This window comes from Notechis scutatus, chromosome 10, assembly GCF_049901735.1.
Source record: "Notechis scutatus isolate UNSWTSFEM ecotype Mainland chromosome 10, rNotScu1.2, whole genome shotgun sequence".
NCBI lineage: Eukaryota > Metazoa > Chordata > Lepidosauria > Squamata > Elapidae > Notechis > Notechis scutatus.
Window position 1 is genome coordinate 22,789,823 of NC_142018.1, and position 25,253 is coordinate 22,815,075.

General features: G+C 57.5%; 1 protein-coding gene across 1 annotated transcript; it reads left to right on the plus strand.

The window, feature by feature from the left end:
• Positions 1 to 13,155: 13,155 nt before the first annotated feature.
• LOC113423084 (Krueppel-like factor 5) lies at positions 13,156 to 23,179 on the plus strand. The gene is given in 6 exon segments (XM_026684325.2): positions 13,156 to 13,458; positions 19,435 to 20,095; positions 20,098 to 20,151; positions 20,154 to 20,318; positions 20,734 to 20,793; positions 22,142 to 23,179. Coding segments are annotated over 6 exon segments (1,287 nt in total). The 5' UTR covers positions 13,156 to 13,290; the 3' UTR covers positions 22,321 to 23,179.
• Positions 23,180 to 25,253: the final 2,074 nt, after the last annotated feature.

The following is a 25,253-nucleotide window of genomic DNA, read 5'->3' on the forward strand; positions in this document are numbered from 1 at the left end:
AGCAGAAGCCTCATGCTGCCTCCCAGCCTCCTGGCCGCCTCTGGAGAAGGCCTTGCTGGGCTCAGGGGTCTCAACAGCCTCTCGGGGGTCTTTCAGCCACTTCAGGCTGCAGGGCGTGACTGCTGGGGGATTTGCCAGAGCTAAGGAGATGCCCTGAATAGGTTGGGGAGGTAGGATGAGGGGGGTGTCTGTGACTCTCCTGCCCACATGGGGGTCAGAAAGGCTGGTGGCTCCTGAGGGGAGGGTCTCCAGATGACCCTTCATCTTTCCCTGAACTTCCAGAAGCAGAGGTGGTAGCTGGGCTCAACCTGCTTCCTTGGCTTGCTGGACGAACCTTTGGGGGGGAGAAACCCCAGTGGGCAGAAGAAACCATCCGAGTCCGGCTTGGGCCATTCCTTCCTTAGAGCAACTGGGGAGTGTGCAGCCCCTCCAGTTCTTTCCCAGCTCTTTGGTGGTGAAGAAAGGGGGGGTAGTTGAGGCAGGAATGCTGGGGGGAGGGAAGAAGGGAGGACCAGGCCCTAAACCAGATAAGTTTGCTGCCTGCCTGCAGAAGTTCCTCCAGGTGGGGCGCCCTGACAGCCTCCCTGGCCATCTGTCAGCAGCGCTTCAGAGCAGCCCAGCAGCCTGAGGTCTGGCCTCCCCTTCCTCAGAGCTCCTGATGGGGCACCCGGCCACGGAGAAGCAGCCCCCCCCCTGAACTGCCTCCAGGGCTCAGCCTCCCCAGATGCCCCTCAGCACCTCTTGCTCTTTGGCTGCCTTGACCGCCCAGGCGGAGCCAGCGAGAAAGACTCTGTGGGGCCGTGTCTGAGTGGACCCCCCAGGCTCCCTCTTGCTGAGGCTCTGCTGGCCCGGATCAGGGCACCCGGCTCAGCTGCCAAAGGGCCTGTGGGTCACGGTGCCCAGCTCTAGAAATGAGGTGGCAAATGAATGTCAAGCCTCCCTCCGGCCAGGCCGGGAGGTTGGATTGGAGCTTCTCCGTGGGCTCCTTTTTAAACCCGCCTTGCCTCGGCCCACTTGGGCTAGGAAGGCTGGGCCTCCATTATCCTGGAAACCGGTTTTTTTTAAGGCGGAGAAGCCGGGGGGAGGAGGGGGGGCTGCAAGGCAGCCTGCGAGCTCCTGTTTGAAGGCCATGCGCTCCCCCGGGTTGGTTGCAGGCCATGGAGAGGGGACGGACTGGGTTGGACCGCATCCCTTCTGCTGCACAACATCTGGCTAGCGCTCCAGTCACGGACACACCAAGGGCTGCGACATAAGCGGGAGGGGGACGCGGAGGGGGTCTTTGCACACCAGACTGAAGCGATTTTCTCCTCGTGTTTCTTAAACGGCATTCGCACGTCCCCCTTTCTGCCTGAGGCATGGAAGCCACCCGGCTGCGATCTTGAGTCTCAGAAGGGGCTTCCCTGCCCGGTGCCTCCTGGATGGTCCTCGGGGCTGGTCCCTTCCTCTCCCTTCCAAGCCTCGGGGAGCCCTCGCCGTGCCGACGTCCCGCGATTCCCCTCCCTCTCCAGGGCAGCCCCATCCACTGGGAGCAGCAGAGCGCAAAAGCGAGCCGGAGCCGAAACCCCGAAGCCAGCGCCGCGGACGCGGGAGAGGCGGGCAGCCGGAGAAGGGCGACCCCTAGTGGGAGCGGCGTTCAGGCGGTGCTCCGGCTGCCGAGCTGCGGTTCCGCTTCTGTTCGCCCCCAGCCCTGAGAGCCCCCCGGTTTCTGGCCCTCGGGCTGCGCAAGGAGCCTGCTGGGGGTCAGAGGGATCAATAGGAGAACTACAAGCCCATCACCTAAGGAGCTCGTTCAGTCCCCAGTCGTCCCGTCCCGTCCCCCCGTCCCCCCCGCCCAGCCGGGCTTCGTGGGACAGCACAGGAAAGGCGGAGAGTTTGTGCCAGAGGAGCAAGTCTGCTCAGACAGTGTCACCCCCCAGGCCCTCTTGACTGAAGTGACCTCTCGGCTTACACTTTGGGGGGAGGGAGGGAGGGAGGGAGGAAGTTAGCACCCACCCCTCTCTTAGAAAAATGAAATATCCTAGGAAATATTAAAAAGGCAGAATATTTCCCCTAAAAAGAGTAGAAACTCAGAAGCAGAAACTCACCAAAGAGGCAGAAACTCAGCCCCCACCCTTTGCTAATGGGCCATTACTCTGGCCTAGGCCAGTCTATTTTACATAACAAAGATCTCCAGGTAGAGCTATAGGAATTGCCCAAACCCCTTTCATTACATCATCACCCAGCAAGGCTCAACCAAGCTAGGACTCAGGACAGCCTATAGAGTTGCCCCTGCATGGCCCCATGGGAGTCTGACAACCAATCAGAATACAAGCTCAAATTCAAATCCCAACAGAGGGTATAAAACCCAGGAACTCTCAGTATCTCTTCCCTTCCTTCTTTCTTCACCCCAGGCAGGTGATCCTGTCCACCATTAAACCATCTTTCCAAACAGCCTCCATGTTTCCAGTGTCTTTTTCCCCACTTGGAACTGAACCCAGAAGGATATTTCTTCCAACAGATGGAAGGAAGGGAGGAAGGAAGGAAGGAAGGAAGGAAGGAAGGAAGGAAGGAAGGAAGGAAGACAGATGAGAAGAGCAGCAGAGGAGACGGAAGTACAGTAACAGGGATATTTCCATGAAAGCATTCACCACCAGACCAGTATGTGAGAGAGACAGTTTGGTGGTGGAGAAGACGCTGTCTCCTTGGCATACACAAAATCTGTGTCCCCCCCCCCCCGCCCAGAAAAGCCGTGAGACCCCTCCCCATTCCCACAGAGGAGACCTCCCAGTCGATCCAGGGGGCTGACGGAGCAAGGAGAGGGCTTTGCGCTGAAGAGACAGGAACTGGTTGAGCTGCTTGGGGCCTCTTGATGCCCTGGCTGTTCCGGCTTGTGTGGCAGCTGCTGGCATCTCCCTGGCAACGGCTTAGGTGGGATTATGCGTCTCATTGCATGGCCTGCTGGGCTGCTGAGTGTGGGGAGGCCACAGAGAAAGAGAGAGAGAGGCCACGGCAGCTTCTGGTGGACAGAGGAGGTGGTGCCTGTGTCACTCTGGCTGTCGGAAGTGGCGCATCCAGCCTGGGCCCCGAGGCCGAACGATTCGCTTCTCTGGTGCATCAAGGAGAGGTTTGGCCAAGTAGGGCTGGTGCCAGGAGCCTCTTCCTGCAGGGGGCCCGGCCGGCCGGCCTGTGCCTGGTCAACCAGGGCCGCTGAGGGCAGAAGGTCCTGCGGGCTCTGCTGCCCGGGAGCACTTTGGGGCTGCCATGGGCAGGTTCCCTGAAGCGAAGGGCTCCTCCACACACAGTCCCCGTGGCTGGGGGAGCTCAGAGAGGGGCCGGTCTGCTTCTCCCAAGCGGCGCCCCCCCTCTGCCCTCTGGGTGCCTGACGATGGGCGCAGCTCCTTTCTGTGCGCTCAGGCTTAACAGAGGGTAGCAGGCGGCCGGCCAGCCAGAGCCCAACATTTATTTAAATCTTTATATTTACCTTTGTTATTTCTATAAATACTTTAAGGTGGCAAACGTACCTACTACATCTTTCCCCCTCTATTTTCCCCATAACAGCAACCCTGCGAGGTGGACTGGGTTAAGAGGGAGTGACTCTTCAAATGCACCAGCTGCCCTTTGCACCACAGCCGGATTAGAACTTGCCATCTCCTGGTTTCAAGGCCAACACCTGAACCCCCTGGTGCAATAAACCACCCATTCCTTAAACATTAACCCTATTCACTCCAGGAGAAAGGTGAGGCGGCAACAGGGACCAGAGCGGTTGGTGCCTGCAGCTGGCACAAGGGCCAAGTCAGCTTCACACACCCCTTCCCTGGCCCTTTATTGCCCCAATCCAGAAGCCTTAAAAGGTAACCATTAACCTGAGCAGTCCAGCCCTGCCGCCGCTGAGGAAGGGGCCAGTGAGATACTGGGGGGAGGTTTTAAAGTCACAGGCCTCCCCCAGCAAGAAGGGCCTTTCAAGGCACCTGGGGGCATGCTGGCCACAGAGGCTGGTGGTTGGCTGGGCACTGCTTGCCAGCTGCCTAGATGCCTCTGCCTGGGCAGTCAGGCTGGGGCTAGGACAGCCCCCCCCCCCATGCTAGGGCACAAGGTTTCAGACACCCACCTTCCCAGCCTCCCAGAGGACCCAGCCCACACGCCTGGGGGGGGGGAGGCTCCAGCTGCCACGGAGAGCCCCCTTTCCATGGGGGAACATCCAAAGCAGTGGCCCCTGGGAGCTTTGCGGTGATGCCCTTGGACGCCCTGCTGAGTCAGCTGGTCCAGGTGGGGGAGGAGGAGCCTCTGCTGCTCAGTTGCCTCCTGGCATTTGGGAGGTGGGCCAACTTGGGAAACCAGAGGCCCCCCTTCCCTGGGGCTTCCCCAGCTGCCAGCGGGGAGGGCTGAGCTGCCTCCCGAGTAACCCCGCCAGGCCAGGCCATTCAGAGGAGGGGCCGCTTCTCCCTTCTTTCCCTCTGCCAAGGGTTCTCCTTCCTCCGGATTGTTTGAACGAAAGGCAGAGCAGAGCGGGAGGCAGGGTTAGGTTGGGGCTGGGGCTGATTCCGCTTCTGTTCGCCCCCAGCCCTGAGAGCCCCCCCCCCTCTGGGGTTTCTGGCCCTCGGGCTGCGCAAGGAGCCTGCTGGGGGTCAGAGGGATCAATAGGAGAACTACAAGCCCATCACCTAAGGAGGGATTTCAGGGGCGGAGGGGAGGGGGGGGGTCCAAGAAGAGACCCTGCTCAGCAGAGACTTCTGGGAAACCTCCTGCGGTCGTGTGCAGGGAAGAGTCCCACAGAGTCGAGCCCAGCACAGGGTCACGCAAGGCAGGTGCTCGCCTGGAGGCTCCCAGAAGCCGAAGCATCACCAAAAGCGGCGGGGATATTGTGTTATTCTCCATTGTCCGTTAGCCAACAGGGAGCAACGGTGAATGGTGAGGGCCGTTAAAAATAGGCCAAGCAACAGACGGGAATCTAATCTCCTTGAGGCCAAAACACCCGGGAATCTTGCTCTGCTTCGCAAAACCTCTGCAAAGGGGCCCAATCTCGGCCCCTTGGAGCCAGGAAGCCCTGCCCAGCCTCCCCGTGGCTTTCGGGGGAGGGTCAGGGTCCCGAGGTCTCCACCTGCACCAGAGGCAGGGAGGGCGGCTCTCCGGTGATTGGGGGCTGCCCCTCACCTCAGGGGAAGCAGGAGGTCCCGAGCTTTTCTTCCCCAGCTTGAGAGCAGCCGCCTCACCTTGAAGGGCAATCCTGGTTTGCGTTTCCTTTGGCACTTTTGCACCCTGATTTTCATATGTTATTCAAAGTGGAGGGGGTTGGTAGTGTGGGCTCTTCTTTGGAGGGCGGCAGCGACTGCAAATTAGAGGCAGAGATTTGCATTTTACAATTTCTGTTCACTCCACAAGGAACACAGAGGCCCCACACCGGTTGATCTATGGCTCCCGTGTTTCTCTCTCTCTTTCGGGCCCCTCCCCCTCCCCCTCCCCCTCCCCCTTTAAGACCAGTTTCCCTCCTGCCCTGCTTGCCTTTGGCTGCTCCTCCCCCCTGCAGAGAGGCTGAGGGGAAGATGCTCTCCAGCCCCCAGTCAGGCTCTGCTTGGAATACGTACCCCAAATGGCTTGCCCTTAAGGCATTTGATAAGACTTTTTAATTTCCCTGTTCATTGGGAGCCTCTGCTGCCAGCTTTCCAGGCTGCTTCCATTTGAACTTCCAACGGGGAATGGAAGGTAAACCAATGAAAAAGAAATTCTTCTTGGGTAGATTTGTTTAAATCTTTAAAAAACATGGTAATATGTAACTCAGCTTGAACTCTACTGGGGGTGGAATCATCACTGCCTAAAAATACCACCAACCACCGAGGAGAAAGCTTTATGGCCCAGACACCCCCCAGGATCTTGCAGCTGGGAAGCCATTCTGGGCAATGGTTGCTGGATGACCTCGGGAGTGCCCAAATCCTGGGCAGCAGCTTCCCTCCGTTCTGCCTGAGGCCTGGAGGCCTAGAAGCCGGTGAAGGCCTCTCTCAGCCCCCAGGGATCCCAGGGTTGCTGCGTTCACATATCGATCTTTGGAGACCCCAAGAGCTTCAGGGCTACCTGTGGCTTTGACAGAGCTCTCGAAATAGCTTGTAGCAATCTGGCGGAAGGAAAATTGATTTAATTCACAGGGAGTTCTCCTATCAGCTTGTTCAATGTTTGATTCCTTACCTCCCTGGGGGAGGGCAGCCCTCCAGTGGTGCTTCCTCATCACATCAGGATCAGAAAAGACATTCCCCCCGTAAATCAGCCGAAGGAATGAGAACATTGTGTGCAGCAGGAGGGAAGAAGATATAGGCACCTCCCCCACCCCCACCCCCACTCCCGAGAGGGTCTGTGCAGCCCTGCTGCTCTGAGAACCTGTGCACACCCGTCACTCTGTGGGTGGCAACCAAGCAAAAATATTTACCATGGTAACCAATGAAGGGAGCATCCAGCAAGTTGTTGCAAGTCAGAGGAAGGAAGCTCCGCTTCTCCCGCCTGGCATATTGACGAGGGGCCGTTCACTTGGTTCCTCCTGCAGACGGCTGGTCATTGGGCCACCAGTTCTGGACTGGCCAGAGAAGCCCCCCAGAGGTCATCTCCATCCTCCACAGCCCCCCTTGCATGCAAGCAGAGTGGCCTCCCCAAGAGAAGCTCTCCGAGGCCACCGGAATTTCAGCACAGGCATTGCCCAAACCTGTCGGTAGGTTTGCCTCCCCATGTGGCAAACGTTGGCTTCTTGCCACCCGAGTTTGATCTGAAAGGGTCTCTGAGCCAATGACAGGTAGCTTGTACCATGAAATCTGGGTGGTCTTCCCGCAAAGAGGTTCTTAGATGTCCCCCTTGCCCCCGAGGAGAAACCATCGGCAAAAGGAGCTGAGATGCAGGTCTGGGTGTCGGACCGCCCCACTCCAGTGCAGCTCAGGTGGGAAACTGGGGGACGAAGGCATGAATCAGCCCACTTGGCTGCTCAGCACTCCAGCAGTACAGACAAGGTGAAAAAGGAAGGGAGGGGGGAGTTAATCCAAGGAGCAGTTAAGGGAGAGACGGGGTGTTTTGCCAATACGCTTTACCACTAGCAGCAAAAATGAACGTCTGTCAGCCCTTAATCCTGGGATTCACCACACTCACAAATACGTTCCCCTTTCTGAACATCCTTATTGACTTAATATTCACGGCCTGGCTGCTTAGTGTGGGAGGAGCAGATAAGCAGCCATCATGCCCCTTTCAGTAAGGAATGTGTTTGTGGGGGCTTAATCAGTAGTTTACAGCTTCTGATGCCCGGCCGGACTCACCTTGGACAGCTGTTGCAAGCAATAAACTCCACCAGGTGGCAAATGCTGTGGGCAAGAAGGGGGAGCTGCCAACTGCCCGGACATTTCCCCCCCGAAACCTGTGAAGCAGACTTGCTGGGAGCTGCAGGACCTTCTCTTCAGCTACAGTTGACCAGCTGGGCAACACCTCCCCCCGGGACTCCCTTGGTTACCTCTGCTGGGAGCTGCTCACGGCTGCACCAACGTGTTTCTGTGCACCAGTCACTATCTTGGTAAGCAAGAGCAGCAGAGTCCACGGAATGGGCTGCAGGGAAGGGGTTGATCTCACAAATCCCTTGTGGCTTTTGTGCAGTTTTTCCAGCGTGGGCTCTGGCCAGAGCGGCTCTTTGATCTGCCAAATCAACACTTTTCCCAAAGCCAGAAAAAGCAGATGGCACCTAAACAGTTGCGAGTAACAGTGCAAGGATTTCAAAACTTTCCCCTTGAGTTTATCCTGTACACAATCCCCGTTGGTGCTGCTTGTGTGAGGCACCGTCTGCAGTGCCAGAGCACAGCCGGCAACAAAAGGCCCGGAATGGCGACATGCCTGAACCTTCCCTCTCCCAGCCAGGGAATCCGTGATGCCACAGGTGAGTCAGTGGCCCCGAGCAGGAGCAGGTGGAGACGGAAGCAGCCAGCAGCCACCTGGGGGCCTTTGCAGACATGGAGGGGCCCAGGAGGCAGGCAGCAAATTGTGGGTGGGGGGTGCACATTGCCTCCTATCGCTGGGAAGGCGTAAAAAAGTCCACAGTCCTGAGAAGAAAGTGGGCAATCTGTGCCACTGACCACGTCAGTGGGGGGATTTCCCCAGCTGCCTGGTCAGTGGGATGGTTCTCCTCTTGGGCAGCCTCAGTCCAAACCTCCTCTGACATCCTTTGGAAGGGAACACCCTCCTGGGGGCTTTCTCGGGCCATTTCCCAGCGAGACCCCAGGACTCACTGCATGCAGAGAGAGAGAGAGAGAGAGAGAGCTCTGGCACTGCATGGCAGCTCCCTTGGGCCACCCTGGGCAGCCTCTTGGCAGCTCCTCCTTGGCACTAGCCCCGAGCACCCTTTGCAGCAGGCCTGGAAAGGTCCCAGGCCTTGGGTGGACACATTTTCAAACACGTTGAATTGCGTGAAGCTCAGAGGAGGCAGAACGTGTGTGTGTGTGTGTGTGTGTGTGACAGATGATGCACAACAATTTCCCTGCTGAGCAAGGCTGGCCTCAGCCTGGAATGCCAGGGCTCTGCTCCTTCCTTTTGGCGATTTTTGCACAATGCCCTGAAAAGGAAGCAAACACCCACCCCAAACCCAGCACAAGTCTGAGCACGTCCTGCCCAGAGCTGAGAGGCTCCATGCCTTCCAGGGAAGGGGAGACTCAGCAAACTCTGCAGCCGATACTGATGAGTCAGCGATCCCAGCAAGATTTCTACTGGGGGGGGGGGGGAGGCAATGACACACAATTTCCCAGAATGCATTTTCTCCCGGATCCTTCTGATCCCCCGAGGCTTTCCTGGTTCTGAGCAGACTTTGAGTGGGTTCCCCCCCCCACAGCTTTCAAAGGGGGCGGGGGAACCTCCACCCCAGGAAGCATCTTCAGGTCAGGCCCCCTCCCCAGCTGGAAGGGAGGAAGAGGCTGGGGGGGGTCCCCACACAAAGACCTGTCCCCCCAAAGCCATGTTTTCACTTTCCTTCCAGCAAAGGAGGAGGCAGGATTTGGGGAGGACTGCTCTGACACCCCCCGCCCCAGGTGCTGCGCAGGGCTGGCAAGTGGTGAGCGGCAGCAGAGTAGGCGGCAGGAGGGAGCCGGGGTGCTGGCCAGAGCCACTTCCTGCTGCCAGGTGGGCCTTGCCCCCTCCTGGCACCGGGGCTGCTCGGTAAACACTTGGTTCCTGTTGATATCGCAGGGAACATTGAGGTCTGATTGCAAGTGTGGGAAAGGTGACGCTGGCAGTGCGAGGGGAAGTGCCAGGCCCAGCCCGGCTGCCACACAGGTCCACTGTGGGGACGCAGCCTCAGCATGCCAGCACTGCCCTGTGCCCATCTGCTCGGACCAGGAGGCTGGCCGGTTGAGCCCCCTCCCCACGTCCCCCTGCCCAGGGGCTGTGAAGGGGTTTGGGGGCCCAGAGAGCGCCTGAGCTGTGGGTCCCCCCCTCGGTGCTGCTCCTGGCTGCTGTTTCCACCGCGAGGGCCCTTGGGGGTGGGGAGCCAGGGAGGGGTCCGGACTGGGGGCTCTTTTCCTTGTGCCAAAGCCAGTCCGTGGGGCATGTGCTCCAGAGAGGGCTCCTGCCTGGCTCCGGGCCGGGAAAGCCACCCAGTCCAGCCCCAGCCAGTTGTTGTCAAGATGCCCCGCCAAGGTAAATGTTATTAGCCGAGTTTTGAAGCTTCGTTGCTTTTAAAGAATCGTTTCCATGAGAAACCAGCTTTGCAAACACTCCGCACAGAGGAGGCCAGAGGTGAAAGGAATAATAGGCACATTCCTGCAACATGACACACGCACGCACACACCGGCTTAACTCTTTGCCTGCTGCGGCTGCCTTGTTCCCGGCGCTGGGATTCCACTCTGTGGGGCTGGCGCCTCCCCCAACTCGCCTCCCCTGGCTGCTCTCCCTCCTAGCCGGCTCCGCATCCCCCAGGCGGCCATCGGTCCATAGAGGGAGGGAAGGTGCTCTGGCAGGGGCTTCCCACTCATTATTTCAGCCTTAATTTCCTTTTAATTTGTTTTCCCTTGAGTTTAACGGTCTTAAAGCTGTTTAAATAGCCAGCCGTTCTAACAGGCGCCACCGTTGCTCTGCCCTGAAGGGCATTTTGTGCAGAAGCCCGGCTGCCTTCCCTGTCCCTGGCATCCTGGCCCAGGAGAGGGTCCCTGACGGTCAGATGCCCCAAGGCCAATCCGGAGCTGAGGGGAGGAAAGAGGGTGGGTGACCTCACTGGGGGCCAGGTCCCTCTGCCTTCCTCCAGGCAAAATACTTTGCCCCCGATTGAAATGGGGGGGGGGCAGCAGTCCCGCCAGGCCTCCCTCAGCAGACCAACTGCCAGGCCTCCTGGCCCAGAAGGGAGCCACCAGCTCCCAGTCATGCCAAAGAGCCTGGTTCTCCAGCCTTAGCCGGAGGTTGGGAGGAGGGCGAAGGAAAGAGACCCTTGGGGGCCTCAGGGGGGCTGGGGAGGGCCAGCAGAGTGGGAGCGGGGAAAGGAAGGGCAGTGCAAGGCCGGCTCCCGTCTGCGTCCACCCAGAGCCTGGTCGGCAGCTCACAGGCACCCGGTTCCCGGGTCTTCTTTGAGTGGGGGGCAGTGGGCTCACAGGGTGCACAGGCTGGTTTGGCCAGTGTGTGTTTTCACTGAGCACACTTGTTCACGCTCCTCTTCTGACCCTGGTTGTCTGTCCCATGGAAAGGCCACCCGTTCCCCAGAGCAAAGAAGGTGGAGGGTCGCCACCATGCAGGGCCGATGCCAGCCTTGCAGAAAGCATCAGGCCCCGGGGGCTGCTCAAGGGTTGGGCTCCGCGCAGGGCCCAGCAGAGCAGCCTTCCTCCGGGATAGGCGCAAGCAGCCATCCCCCGAGTGGCACCATTGGCTCCTTTCCTGTTCTCCATGGGAATTTCCACCCGTTAGCAGGCTTGGCCCCTCTGCTCACGTGCAGCCCCTTCCCCTCAGCCCCCTGCTGACTCTGTCAATGATTGCTGGGATGAAAGGAGCTCCTCATTTCAGCCATAAAAGCCACGTGTCAATCTCTTATCTTGCCAGCAAAGGTACGGCCTTGATCCTATCAGCAATTCCCTTCTTGGACTGCCAGGAAGAGCCACATACGTGAAGCCATTATCTTCTGCTTGGACCGTTTCTGTTGGCAACGTTGGTAGGCAATTGTGTCTGTGGAAGCTGCCCAACTCTCCCCATCTGAGGGAGACAAAATTGGTCTCCTGAGACACAGACCCGAGCCCAGAGGGAGAAGACCTAGAGATGTGGGGTACGGCAGTAATGGCCAAGAGATCCTGCCGGAGATTGCCAGCAAATCCCCTGCAGTCTAAGAATTGGTTCTTTAAAGTGGGAAGATGGAAACATGGAAAAGACATGAGATGTCCAAGTTGGGATGCACAAGGTCAATGCTGCAAATATCCATGATATTCATTGTAAGAAAATTGTAAGGATGAAGTTTGAACTCAACTTCCACCAGCACTGGAAGTAAGTTCAGATCACTTGATTTAGACCCCGGCCAAAACAAAGCCCCCCTGAGCCCCGTATGAGCCCCGCCCGGCTCTCTGCTCCGACTCCTGTCCTTCTTGTCCAAGACAGGCGTGAAGGTCCAGCCAGCCTCCCCCGCTGAAGAGGCCAGGCAGCCTGGGAGGCGAGAGGCAAAGGCCCAACGGTGCAAGGAAAGGCAAAACCGAGCCAGGAATCCTCGGGAGCTGCCAGAGGCCTTGCGCTTTCCATGCCCCCCAAGGGCAGCCTTTGCTGAGGAGGCCTGAGTTGGGGGCTCTTCCAAGAAATGTTCTTTCTCCTCGAAGGGCTCCAGGGCATCCAGAGAAGCCCCTTGGGCAGGATGGCTCCTCGTCTACCATCAGCCACTGCTGAGAGGACGGGTTTGGTCCAGAGGCCTTGGGAATTTATCCAGATTAACCCTTTTCCCCTTTTCCGAAGGAAAGCTCGGCCTGCTGCCTTCCTCCAGTGTGACTGAGAAATCAGGAAGGTCTGTGAAGAGTTTACAGCCTCACCCCCCATCTCACTTTGATCAGTCTGAAATTCTCTACCGCCTCCCCCAATGGCTGCTCCTCCTCAGGATTTCAAACCGTTTCACGCATATGTGTAAATGTACATGTATTCTTCCCCCACCCCAGACAAGGAATTTAAATTAAATCACAAGGTCTAGGAATCAATCCCAGATTTCACCAAAAAGAAAAAGAAAAACCCACCACGCTCTTGGGGTCCAATTGCACTTTCAGGCCCGTTAATCATAAAATGTCTGTTTTCAATTCCTCTCTTCTCTGGCCTTGCCCATACAATGAGTTTTATCCTTCTGCAAAATAGCCGCTAGATAAGAGCTAAACTCTTGCAACAACCCTGAAATCCACAATTGTTCTCATTTTGAAACGGGGACTTTTTCTGGACTCGGTCAGTGAATTTTGGAATCCGGCAATTCTTGTCCTGGCTGCTGGGCAGCCTTCAGAGCCCAGGGAGCCCCTGACATGGGGAGGTCCCGGGCCAGAGGCACCAAGGGCCACAGGCTGGTTTTCGCAGAGCAAGAACGGGCATTCTTGGTCCGGAAGCAGGGGGAATTGGTCTTGCCCATTGGACTGGGGGTAGGGGAGCCAGGGAGGGAGCTCCGGTTTTGGGGAAGGCCAAGCTCGGCCTCCCCCGGCTGCCTATCTGCCTGCAAGGGACAGGAGGCCTCCTCGCAGGGGCTGTTCCCTGGGGACCCGAGGCTCCACCCTGGGGCTCTCCAGCACTGGGCCTTTTGCCTGAGGACAGAGACCAGAGGGGGCACCTTGGAGAGGCCCAGGGGCCCTTCACCCCAACCCAGAGCTGGCAGGGAGGAGTTGGGCGGGCAGGTGATGGCCAGAGAAGCCAAGGACGAGGACGGCTGGCAAAGATCTTGCCCGCTGCAACTGAGCTGTTCCCTGGGAAGCTCCTGGCAGACCCCCCTCGCCCACTTCCCTCCGTGTAACATGGCTGAGGGCCACAACCTCCGCCATCCGCCTGGCTCGCTTCCTCTCCACTAGGCATTGTGTCTTGTGTTGCCTGAAGGAAGAGGCCGTTGGCTCTGCCATTGGCTGGAGTGGCGCTCGCTTCCTCCCCAATTGGCTGGGGAGGCCTGCCGCAGCCTTTGCCAGGTGGGAGTACCTCCCACTGCAGGACAGGTGAAGATTTTCTGAGGCAGATTGGGATTCTTAAGGCTACAGAGCACCTGGATTCCTCAAGATCAGGAACAGCAGGCATGCCTCGGAACGCCTGATTGTTGCCTTTCCAAAAACTTGTTTTTCCTCTCCGATTTGGGTTTCGCAACTCAGCAAGGGGGGAGAGGGGCACGCAAAGAGGATGAGCGGCAGTGGGCTTGTTGCAAGCTCCCCAATCTCTGAGGAAAGCGTAGCCTTCACGCCCTTGAAGCCCGTTGCGATGGCGAGGGAATGCAGTGACGACATGGCCGTCTTTGAAGACATCAAACCGCCCGTACGAATCTTGGAAAACCAACCGGATTTGGCCCAGGTAAGAGAAGCGTGGAACTTCTGGGCATAAGATGTATTCTTTCGTATTTGTAGAAAAGCATTCTTCTGAAACGTTGCTGATTTAATCCGAAAGGTTGATGAGATCAATTATCAGAAAGTTTCGAAACTGACCGTATTCTTCTTTATCCTCTAATTACGGATTCGGGGTGGCTATGAGGCAGAAAAGTTCCTGGAGATTTTAGGCTGTTGGAAATGACTGTGGGTCACCAACGATCTGGAGTCAGCCTGAAATATAAACCAGCTTTTGTGTTCAAATGGGCAATAGATCAGCTTGGATGGAAACACGCAGCTGAGGAAATGAAAGCTTTTGAGAAAGCACGCACCTGAAATTGGCCTTGTTTTGTTGCGCCTGGGGAAAAGTTTCTGGGGTGCTGCTTTTTATGATGGGAACTTTCCCCAGCAAGGGAGGCTCCCTGAGGCCCTTTGGGCTGTTTTCCCTGGTGGGAAGGGCAGGGGCCTCAGCAGGAGAGAGCCGGGTGCTCCAGCCAGGTGCCTGCAGGGAGCTTCTGAGCCAAAAGGTTCCTGGAAGGAAGAGCTGCCTGGGCTGCTGCCGCCTTGGAAATCACGGGAATTGGATTCTCCTTGAGATTCCCGGCTGTGAGCACCCCCACTTGCCCCTCCCCCCAGGAGACAGGGCTGATTCGAGAGGTGGAGGCAGAGAGCCCGCCTGGCACACCCTGGCGGACTCTCCCACCTGGCCGAAGAGGCTGGTCTTTCCTGCTTCCTTCCAACATGTGAGAGAAACACACAGGCCGCCCCGTGCTTTGCAGGGCCTGGCCCAAGGCAGGGGGAAGGTTGTGCTGTTGCTATGCACGTGGGGAAGCCCCTCTCCCCCCACTGCTGAACTGGTGGCCTGGTGTTTGTGGAAGGGGGGTGGGGTCAAGGAAGCTCTCCTCCGGCCCTCTCTGCAAGCCAGGGGAGGCCAGGCCAAAGCCAGGGGGCCTCACGGGAGGGAGGGGGCTTTCCTCGGGCTTTGCGCACCAGGACTGACCCTCTGCCAGCCCCATCTTGGTCTAGGGCCTCTAGAAAGTGTCAGCAGCAGCAGCAGCAGCAGCAGCAGCAGCAGCAGCAGCAGCAGCAGCAGCAGCAGCTGGCATGATGGAGGGCAGGGCAGGACTTCAGCAGAATACAGCTGACCTCAGGAGGGGCTTCTGGGGCTCAGGCCAGGGCCTTGGTGACCTGCAGGTGACCACAACGGTGGGAAGATTTCCCCAGCCGTCTAGACACACTTCCATGAGGGAGGAACTCTCTTGCCCCACATACCGTCAGCTTGTCATATCAAGTGGAAGCGTATCGTGGGCATCTTGCCCTGGCAGGCCGCCCTGCTTATTCGCCCGGGTTTTGTGACTTGATCCAGGGAGCAGATTCAGCTTCTCAGCCGCTCATCCTAAATTGTTGACCTGGGCGCCACTGGGAGAGAGTCAGCCAACCTCCCTCTTGGAACCAACGGCCCCAACAAAGAACAGAAACGGGCCCGTTCCTCCAACGAGACTGAAAGGAAATGTTGATTTCAAGAGAATCGGCCCTCCACTTTGGTATTTGCAGAGCAATGCCTGTTTCAGAGATACGAAATCCCAACCCTGGGAGAATTCTTTATTTTGTGCCAATCCTCCCTCCATTTTGTCTTGCTCAATCAGTCCAACAAGCGAGGTAATGATTAACCTCAAGTGCAAGGCTTCCTGGCGCCATCTTGTTGGCAGAGAAGACAACGATAGAAAGGGCTGAGGAGATGCCGCAGAGGGGCCCCCTTGGCAGGCAGCTCTGAGAGCGTGAGACCCTTGAATGCGACAGGTTGGCATCCCACCAAACTGTATGGCTTCTGTCTCAACAGTGCTGTAATATCCCAGGCGGCCCACTGAGCCGCCATTCAAAGGACGCTTTCCATAAGGCTCCATTGGACCCGTACTCTTTATTCCTGAAAGAGGAGGGGGGAGGCAGTACAAGGACTCCCCCAGGCCCGTTGGGTGCTCTACCAACAGAATGGTTAGGGTTGGCTCCCTCCGCCTCCTTTCTCCCTGGGGTTTCCTGGAATGCACAATCTGGAGCATCTTTCAGAGTGGAGATTTGGCTCGACTCTTTTGATCCGTGAACCGAAGACTTTGTTTTACTTGCCAAACAAGGTGAGAGTGAGGTTGGCGGCTGCATTTTCCCTCACAAAGGTCATCAAAGCTCAGGATGAACAAACCTCTTTCCAGCCTCAGTTCAACTTCCCATTTCTGAAGGGTAGATGCTCCCCCCTCTTCCTCTCTCTCTCCCTTGGTTCAGTTCGTTCTTCTCTTTTGTAAGGCAAACCAGGCAACTAGAATCGTGGCTCACCAAGCAAGCTGGAGTTGGCCTTCTGTGCTCAGTCCAGGCCTGCAAAGAAACCTGCCTTGGTTGCCTTTCCCCAAGGACTGCCGGGGTGAGGGTGCTCTGATGGGAGGGCTGCTCCTTAGCTGCACATGCTTCCCCCATTCCAGGCGCAGGGAGGTTCGCCAGACACTCTGGGCAGAATCTGCTCTCAATCTGTAACTGCAGCCTGGATGAATGGAGGCCTCACCAGCATGTCCATAGGAGATTGCAAGAGCCTCTCTCAACTCCTGGCTTGTCCCTCCTGCCAGCAAGCACACACTCCATTCCAGAAGAAGCACCCAAGACCAGCTCCTGCACGGTCAGGGGAGACAGCCGTCTAGGGCTTCCAGCCATGGGAAATCATTCGAGCAAACTGTGTGCCTCAGTAAACAAACTTTCAGAATTGGGTCACCAAGAAGCCGCCTCATGAGTCATTGGCCCATTGAAACAGCCTTTTTTGAAGAAATATTATATTCAAAACAAATGTGGCCCATAGCAGAAGAAGTCTATTTTCTTACCTAGACCTAGTAGATATGCTGTATACCCTTGTCATTCTACACATAATATGGTATCCCACAAGATTACTAAGGTTCTCGGGATCTTGAGTTCCAACCAAGCTCCAACCGTCTGCCACGTTCTCTGCAAGGCTGAGTTGACCAGGTAGACACACAGTTAACCAACAAGGAGAGAGCAAGAGAGGGGATGGAGGCCCACAGAGACTCGGAATTTGCTCCTCAAGCTTCCAAATTTATGGTAACTGCGAAATCTCCCTTACTTGGCCTTCCCTACGCAGGGCAACTTTTATTTCTCTGACCAGAAAAGGCCTATCAGAAATGTAGACGTGAGATCAAAACAATGAAGTGTTTTTCGGATTGTTGATCACAAGAAGAAAGGCAACCAGATAAGACAGGAGAAGAGCTTGTATTCTAGATTGCCAAAGGTTATGAAAAGTTCTGCTGTAAAATTCAGGTAATCTAATACAATGATAAATCCAGGGCCATTTTGGCTGCTGACTGAAATGCCACGCAAGCCGAGGAGGCAACTGTGCTTCCTTGTAGGAAGCGATTCAGCAAATGCCAGCCAGCCCTTCCACACACCCCCACCCCAATGCACAGCCCTTCGGGGCCTGCTTCCTGGGTCCTTTGCAGACCCCGTGGGCATGATGTCTTTGGGGCGGGGGGGCGGGGGGGTTCCAGGGAGCTTCTGCCTGTGAAGTGGGCTGGCGGACATGCCGCCACTTGCAACTGGGGTGGGGAGGGCTGGCTTCCTCTGATCCGCTTCACCTTCCCCGGAGGAGCCAGACCTAACCCCATGGACCTCAGCCATCAGCTTCCCCAGGGGAGGGCTCCACCTGGATTTGGGGAGGGCTGATTGTGGCTCATGGCATCCATACCACCCCCCCGGGGCCTGGTTTCTGGCCAGCTGCCAGGTTGTGCCCCAGCCTGGATTGACACTGCTAGGCCCAGCCCCAAAGGAGTGGCACTTCTTCCGAGCACCCTCTGGCGTCATCACACAGCCTGGCACAAGATTTGCTGTGACTTGGATCAATTGTCTCCCTGCCCCCCCAGTCTATTATGGGGGCTTATTTCCTGATCCGTCTGTGAAATGCACGGGGGGGCAGAGCAAACGGTTTCCTCCTCCGAAACAAGCAGAAGGCTGCCGGACATGGTGACACGGCCAGGAGGGGCACCCCTCTTGCCTGCCCCAGACTGCGCCCAGGAGAGTTCCAGGCCAGAGCCGCCCCCCCCCCCCCCCCCGCCCAGCCTGCCTCGGAGGTCAATACCAAGACTGACGGATCAGAGAAGCAACTATTGACTCTGGTCAATTTTTTACTAGAGAGACAATAAAGGCTGGCTCTGAGCCAAACAAAAGTAGAAGTGCTTTCTATTGAAATCCAGCCTCTTTTGAAGGAATGCAGACCAAGGGAGGGAGGGGCGTTTTTTTACTTGGGCTTTTCCTCCAAATCTGTTTAATTGCCATTTTTAGAGATTGAAAGGCCACTTTTGCAGAGGGGAGGGAGGTTCTCCCTCCCCCACCCTCTCCTGCCTCTGGGAGCCGTACCTTGCTCCGTCGGTATCTGCTGGGCCGAGATCTCCTATTCTGTGGGATAATCGCCAGGAATGTTTGGCCAGGGAGGGTGCTGGGTGCAAAGTGAGAAACCCCCTCAGCCCCCCGCCCAGCAGCAACACGGCGGTCCCCCAGAGCCCCCGGAACCGTCTGCAGGGCCTGAACTGCTTCCCAGAAAGTGGGGTGAGGCTACCTGTTCCTGTGTCTTCCGCTTCAGCTTAGCGGCCGAAAAACGGGTGGGGATGTCTTTGCACAGAGACAGTCTGGCACTATGGAACAACTGTGGAATTTGATTTTTATCAATGGGTTTCTTTTAAAGATAGCCATATTGTTTCTGTTTAATGGGTTGTTTTTCTGCTTTTTGGGGGGGGGGGCGGGTAGAGATTGATCTAGTTTCCTTTTTGTTTTTTACTTACCTTTGCTTTTTCTAAGTGTAACATTTTTCCTAAAAGTGCTATGGTAGCCATCTGTAACTGTTTAGGAAGGTTTGTAGGACAATTGGGTTTTTTTAAAAAAGAAAGTCAATAGAAAGCATATATTAAGCATACATCAACCCAGACAGAAGAATGAAAGCCAAATGTCAGCTGATGGAGATCACGGGGTATCAGGAGCCCGGCTTCCTTTGGGAAACAGGCGCCGTTTTCTCCTGCTGACCAGCGGAAGGTGAAAGGAGCCTTTCTGGCCGAACCCAGGAGACTCTTCGGATTCGCCCTCCCCAGGAGGGCTTGGGGCTTGCAGGGCCCTGGGCAGCCTCTGTGATCCAGCCCCAGTCTAGCCAGGAAGGCTCAGGCACAGGCCACCTCCTCCGTGGCTGGACGTGGCTGATGGGAGAGAGAGAGAGTGCAGAACCAGAGGGGGTGGCAGCCTCCCTCCCCCTGGTGCCCCCCAGCTCCCCTTGCGCTAGGGGTGTCTGGAGGTGGCGGCAGCTGAGCCCTCATCTCAACACTGCCATCTCTGAGCAAGCGAGCCATGCCTTCATCCAGATGTGTTTGGCATTCAGGCCTCTGGGTAGTTTCCTGGCAGTGCCCCGCGGGTGTTTGCTCCTGATCGAAAAATAACTGCCTGGAAGGGAGGTGACACTGGAGAGGCTGTTCCAAGGAAGGGGCCAGAGGGGAGGAAGCTGGCAACAGAGGCAGACATCGCACCCACACACCTGTCTTCCACTCGCCTAACTTAACTCTCTTTCCTGAGCTGGCAAGCAGGGAAGGAGAGGGAGGGCAGCCACCAGCTAGGGAGGCAGCCGTCTATTGGGAGGCTGCCCTGGCTCCAAATTGGGGATTTGGGGCCTCCAAGATGCTTCCTTGAAGCTGGATGGAGGTCTTCTCTGCAGGGACCTGATGGCCAACTTTGCCCGTGGGGGGGGGGGGGGCTTTAAGTGCAGGGGGGAGCCTGTGAGTGGCTGGCCTGCTCAGGAGTAGCAACCATTAACAGCAGGAATGAACAGCAACGGGATGGGGGCGGCCATCAGGCACCTGACCTGGGTGGGGGGGTGCCAGCCCACGGAGACCTCGGGCCTTTCCCTCCTCACTGTTCCTTCCTCTTCTGGGCTTCCACTCAGGCGCAGACCGAGATGGACAAGTACCTCTCTGGCCAAATGCCCCCTGCACCGATGGCAACAGACAAGAAGTATCGCCGGGAAAGCGCCTCTGTGGTGGACGAGTATTTCTCCACTGAAAAGCCTCCGTCGGCACCCTACAGCGTCAACATCAACGTGATCCTTCCGGACACCACACACTTACGCACGGGGATCTACCGGCCAGCTAAGGGCCCCGTGCCCTTTCCCCAGATCAAAATGGAGCCCGGCCCCTGTTTTGCCCAGCCCTGCCCTGCCAGCAGTGGGCCGATCCAGACCCTGCCGGACTTCACCAGCGTTTTTAGCGTGCCGCAGTCCGTGGCCGCCAGCAGCATCTTTGTCAAGCAAGAGCTGCCCTGCCCCGAACCCCCGCATTGCCTCAGCCCGCAGCCAGGCCTGCTCTACCAGCTCTCGGGGGAGATGGCCCCTGCGTCCCCCTCGACCTGTGGCCCCACAGCCGCCGGCAGCCTCCACGGGGTGGCCATTCCTAGTGGCAGCTCCATGCTGGACTCCAGGCCCCTCACCCGGCCCCTGCGGCCAGCAGGGCAGCTGAAGCCCTTCCCAGCGGCCCCCCAAGGCCTCAGTGGCTTCAGTGTGCTGGAGGAGTTCTACCCCGTGCCAGCAGTGAGCCTGCCCCCTTCACCCCCAACTCACAGCCCGGCAGCCCCGAGAGCGAGCCTGAGCCCATCAACGCCATTTCGCCTCCCCCTACGAGGCCACGTTTGGACTGAAACTGTCCCCCGGACCCATCGCCTCCAGCGCCCTCAAGCGCATCACGCAGGGACACCTCATCCTGCCGACCCCCAAGTACAACCGGCGGAACAATCCGGAACTGGAGAAGAGGAGGATCCACCACTGCGGCTATCCTGGTAGGGGACTGGCAACCTTTCAGTCTGGCTAGACCCCACCCCACCCCTCCCCCACGCACAACATCAAGGTTGTATCCCTCAACCTGGAATACAGTTCTTGTAGGGATGAGATTTTAGGGGGCCAGGTGGGGTGGGGGGCAAATGCAGGCTCCCCCCCACTAAAGCCACAGAAATTCTGACCAATCTGCACAGCAGGAGAGTTTTCATGCAAAGGAGGGAGGGGCCTCCTGGTATTCTCAGACAAAGCCCCCACTGCCAGCACCCCAATTACACCTTTAGCAAGGAGGAAGAGGGGGGGGGGAGGAGGAGCTCTCGGCCCCGCCATCCATTCACCTTCCGGTTCCTCCCACCTTGGCCCCGTGCCAGCAGCCCCCCTGGGCTCAGGGACTGATTCTTCTTCTGTTTTTTCCCCCAGGGTGCACCAAGGTTTACACCAAAAGTTCACACTTGAAGGCTCACCAGAGGACTCACACTGGTAGGTTGACGTGGGAAGAGGCTGATCTTTTCTCGTCTTTTGAGTCTTCAAACGGAGAATGTTTGTTTGGCGGGCAGGGCGTTTCCTTTCCCAAAAGCTGCTGCTGTTCTGAAAATGGGCAGCCTTGGAAAAACCTGCCGCAAAGGGCAGAGCTGGGCACCAGGCAGCGTGGGCTCTGATGTCAGAGATGGGTGAGAGGTGTCCAGGAAAGGCAAATCCAGAGCACCCAGCCCTTCCCTCCCAGCCCCAGAGCCTGAGCCCTATTTGGGGGTTGAAGGGAGAGCTCGGAAGGGCTTCCTCTTCCCCTCCGACTGGTAAGGTTGAAAAGCCAGCGGAGAGTAGTTCCAAAGGGCCCTGCAGTTCACCCTGAAGACCTTCCACAGCTGAGCAGGCCCAGGGGTTGCCACGAGGCCAAGCAGAGGAAGGCATGGGGGCTGCTGGCAAAGCCCCTTCCCAGCCTCCCGGTCTCTGGAGGAGGAGCTCAGCCGCCCTCTGGAAGGGGAGAGAAATGCCCAGGAAGGTCCCAAGAGAGCCCCGGGCAGGCTGCAGCTCCCCCACCCCACCCCACCTGAGATGGTGACCTTACGGCAGGGCAGAAGACCTGGGGGGGGGATAAGGAATCCCTCACTGCCCGCAACCGCAGGGGGGTCTTTCTTGCTCCATCAGGCCTGGGAGACGGCATCCGCCCTCGGCTGCCCCCGCTCTCCAGGGCCCATTATTTGTGGCTGCCCTGCCAGGCTGCCCCGGTAAGGACAATAGCAAGCCTTTGGTTCCGGTCCCGGAAACTCACTCGGCTATTGTGTGAGGCAGAGGGTGACTTCCCTGGGACAATGGCCTTGAGTCACAAAGCCTGGAAAACAGCCTGCCCATGCGGTTAGCACGAGCCCTGCCCAGGGAAGCGGTACAAAAAGAAAATACCCCTCGCTCACACTTGGGAGTCGCTCACACGTGGTGGCTGCCAAATGCGCCCTGTTGCCTGGGACAAGGGAGCCGCGAAGCCTCTTCCCTCGGCTGGATTGGCTGTGGGAGTTGTGGGCATCCACCGGGCTCAGCAGCCCCACTCCAGCCACCAATGGATCTGCACCCACCCGGGGCCTCCCTTGGCCAGCCCCCATTTCAGAACGGATCAGCTTTTGCAGAGGGCAAGCCGAAAGGTGCCCTTTCCTGGCTTCTTTCCTAGCCGCTCCTGGCGTCTCCTCCCCTCTCTGCCACTTTTCAGCAGGCGAGTGGCCTTGGAGCCCTGCAGGGTGAGGGGGTGCAGCGCCTGCCCAGGCCGTCCGGGGAAGCAGGGTGGGCAGCGATCAGCCTTCCCCGGTGTGTGACAGGCTCCCGTTTCCTTTGGTTCCAGGTGAGAAGCCCTACCGCTGCACCTGGGACGGCTGCGACTGGCGCTTTGCCCGCTCAGATGAGCTCACCCGACACTACCGCAAGCACACCGGAGCCAAGCCCTTCAAGTGCCTGGCCTGCGGACGCTGCTTCTCTCGCTCGGACCACCTGGCTCTGCACATGAAAAGGCACCAGAACTAGGCCTGAGGCACAGCCTCCCTGCGGCCCCCGCCCCACCCAGACCGCGATCAGAGGCCAGGCGCCCGGCTGCCACCCCCGCCTTGGAGGCCTGGCGATGCCCAGGAAGGCAGGCTGGGGGTGGGGGGGGTTCTCCAGGAGACGCCTATTTATTTCTGCCTCCGTGAGACCAGCGTGTCAAGTCCTGACCAACTGACTTCTCTTGAAATCCGAGGCTGTAGAACCGCAGCAGGAGGAGGAGGAGGTTGGCTGTGGGGGCCGCTGTCCAAAATTAACTTCTCAGCTCTTGCAAGTCGCGTGGAACAGCTCTGGCCTTGGCTCACTTGGAGGATCAAAGCAGCACGAATTAAATGGTGGCTTAAATTGCTATGTTTCTGCAGCTGAGGGGGGAAGAGATCCTAACATTTTGCACCCAGAGCTTCCTTATCAGCATCCACCCGCTTCTGGCCCGCCTGGGGGTTGAATGTTAAAGGCCCACCCCAGGGAAGGCAATCGCTCTCCTTGGGGGGGGGGAACCTCAGCCTCGCAACCCACCCTGATCACCTGCCCTCGGCCTCGGCCTGGACAGAAAGCAGCTGCAACCGCAGGCTTTTTCTCCCTCTCCTCTTTTGCTGCACCAAAATGGACAGCAGGGACGGCTCCTCCTCCGGCAGCTGTGGGAATGCTTCCCAGGCAGGCTCCCTCCCCTGCCCTCCCTCTCACAGCCGTGGCAAACTCTGCTGGACAAATCCTCCCAGGAATCTCTTGGGGGAGGGACCCCGTTCTGTCCCAGGGTCCCGTCCCCCCCCGCAAAGCCTGCGCTTGTGGAAGCCGAGGACGTCTTGGTGGGCCTGGGCTCCCGCTGGAGAAAGCTGAGTCGCACCTCCTTTCCTTTCAAGACCTGCCTTGGATCCGGCTTAGAAGGCAGCCAGCAGGAACATTAAAGGCTGCCCTGATTCCAAGGTTGGCACCTCCCTCTTGGCCTAGATTTTGCCCATTGGGGCACTTGGGCTTCCATGGTCTCATCTGCACACCCCACATCCCACCAGCCTGGAGCCTCTTGCCAACCATGGCAGTAAGAGGCCATGGGTGGCAGCTGGCACATGGGTGGTGAGCTTAGTGCCAAATCTTCTTCTGCAAGAGACCGTTGAAGCAGGGCAGCCCCAGTCTCGAGGCTGCTAAAGTTGCTTACACATTGGAGCGCATATCTGTATCTGGAGTCAGAAGGCCTCCCCAATTCACCCTCTGGTACCCCCCCTTCCTCCTCCTGCAAGTGGCGCAACCGCTTCTCTGGTGGCATCCAGGCCCCTCCCCGAGCCAAAGGCGGCTGAAGACTGGTTTCACCTTCCAATCCTGGATCCTTGCAGTTTACAAGGAAAGGGTCATCTTTTCATAGAAGAGGTTAATCTGGATCAGGATTGCCTCAAAAGTGCTTCATTTGTCGAGATTTTGTCTTTCCACCTAAATGTTTCGTTGTTTCAGTGAACTGAAGACATACTAAATGTGGAACTAAAACCAATGGGATTTTATTTTGGATTAGAGCGATGACTGCTTGGTTTGGTTGGCATCCTGCAAAATTGAGACTTGGAGTTTTCTTTTTCTTTTTTCAACTTTTTCACAAGTTTCAAGCAAGCTTGTGCAAACATTTGCCTTAATTCTTAGCACTTTTTTCAATCACGTTCTCTAAAAGAGCCACTGAACCTCATTTCCTCTCCTTAATCACACACACCTTTTGACGATGCAGAGCAACCCTTTCTGAGGCCTATTGATTAGCCATCTGTAAGTGGAATTTGGGAGGCACCTTGAACTAGTTGCTGCTTTGAAAAAACCCCTTTTTGCTTCTGTTCCCAAATGTTTCTTCACAGCACCTCCTGCACCGAGTGATTTCCAGTTCACTTTTTGAATTCTCAACCATGCAACCCCTGCCCACCTCTTCTCTGTGTTCACCTGACCAAGCAGGGCCTGCCTTAACCAATCCCTCCCCCAGATCACACACCCACTTCCACCAGACCAGCTGTCCATGCTGGGGAGCTCAGGCAAAGAGCCTCTCGAGAGTGACCAGAGCTGCTTCTGGCCGGGCATGAGAGCAGCGGCTCCAGGGAGCCGACGGGGCTGGGAGGTCAGCAGGGGAGGGGAGGAAACGGCTGGAGGCAGCTGGCACAGAAAAGGCTTCTATGGCTTTGCTTGCCAACTTCCTCCCACCCACCCCCAGGCGGGGCGTCTATGTATAGGAAAGACAGTTGTACATATTTTTGTATACGCAACCTTTAAGGATGGAATTCCTTTTTTTTACGTATGTAAATTGAATCTGAGCATGTGAACTCCAGCAGATGGACAAGAGCTGTTGTCATCATAACACGCTTTTGCAAACACCCTGTGGTGACGATGAGGCAACGCTCAGGCTCCCAAGCCCAGACCCCACTTCCGGCCCACTTGCCTCAGAGCCCTCCCTGCCTCCTCTGCCTGCTGTGGGCTCCTTCCCCCGTCCCCCAACTGGGCAGATGAGCCAAACAACGACTTGCCGCCGCCTCTTTTGTTTCAAGAATAAATAAAAAGAAGCAAGCACGAATGGCTTCCTTGGCTCCTGTGGGAATTACGCCCGGGTGTCCGGCGGGCCTCCCCACTTCCCCGCAAGCGCTCCCAGGGGTGAAGCGGTGAGTTTAGGCTGCCACTTCGCTCCTTCGGCCTTGGCTCAAGCCGGCTGTGGGCAGCAGGTGCCGCTTGTCCCTTGTTGCGAACACAGGCCTCAGCCCCATCGGTCGTGGGGAGTCCAAAGGTCAGGGCAAGCCGGGCACGGGATGGCCTGGCACGTTGGGCAGACATTGATAGGCCAGCTGTGGCACTGATGGCTCTAGGTTTGTGCAGCGCTCATGTGCTTCTGCAGTGCGCCTAACTTTGTGAAATCAAGCAGCCCTCCTGGACAGGGTGTTTTGCGCTGGCGCCTCCCAGTGGTCGGG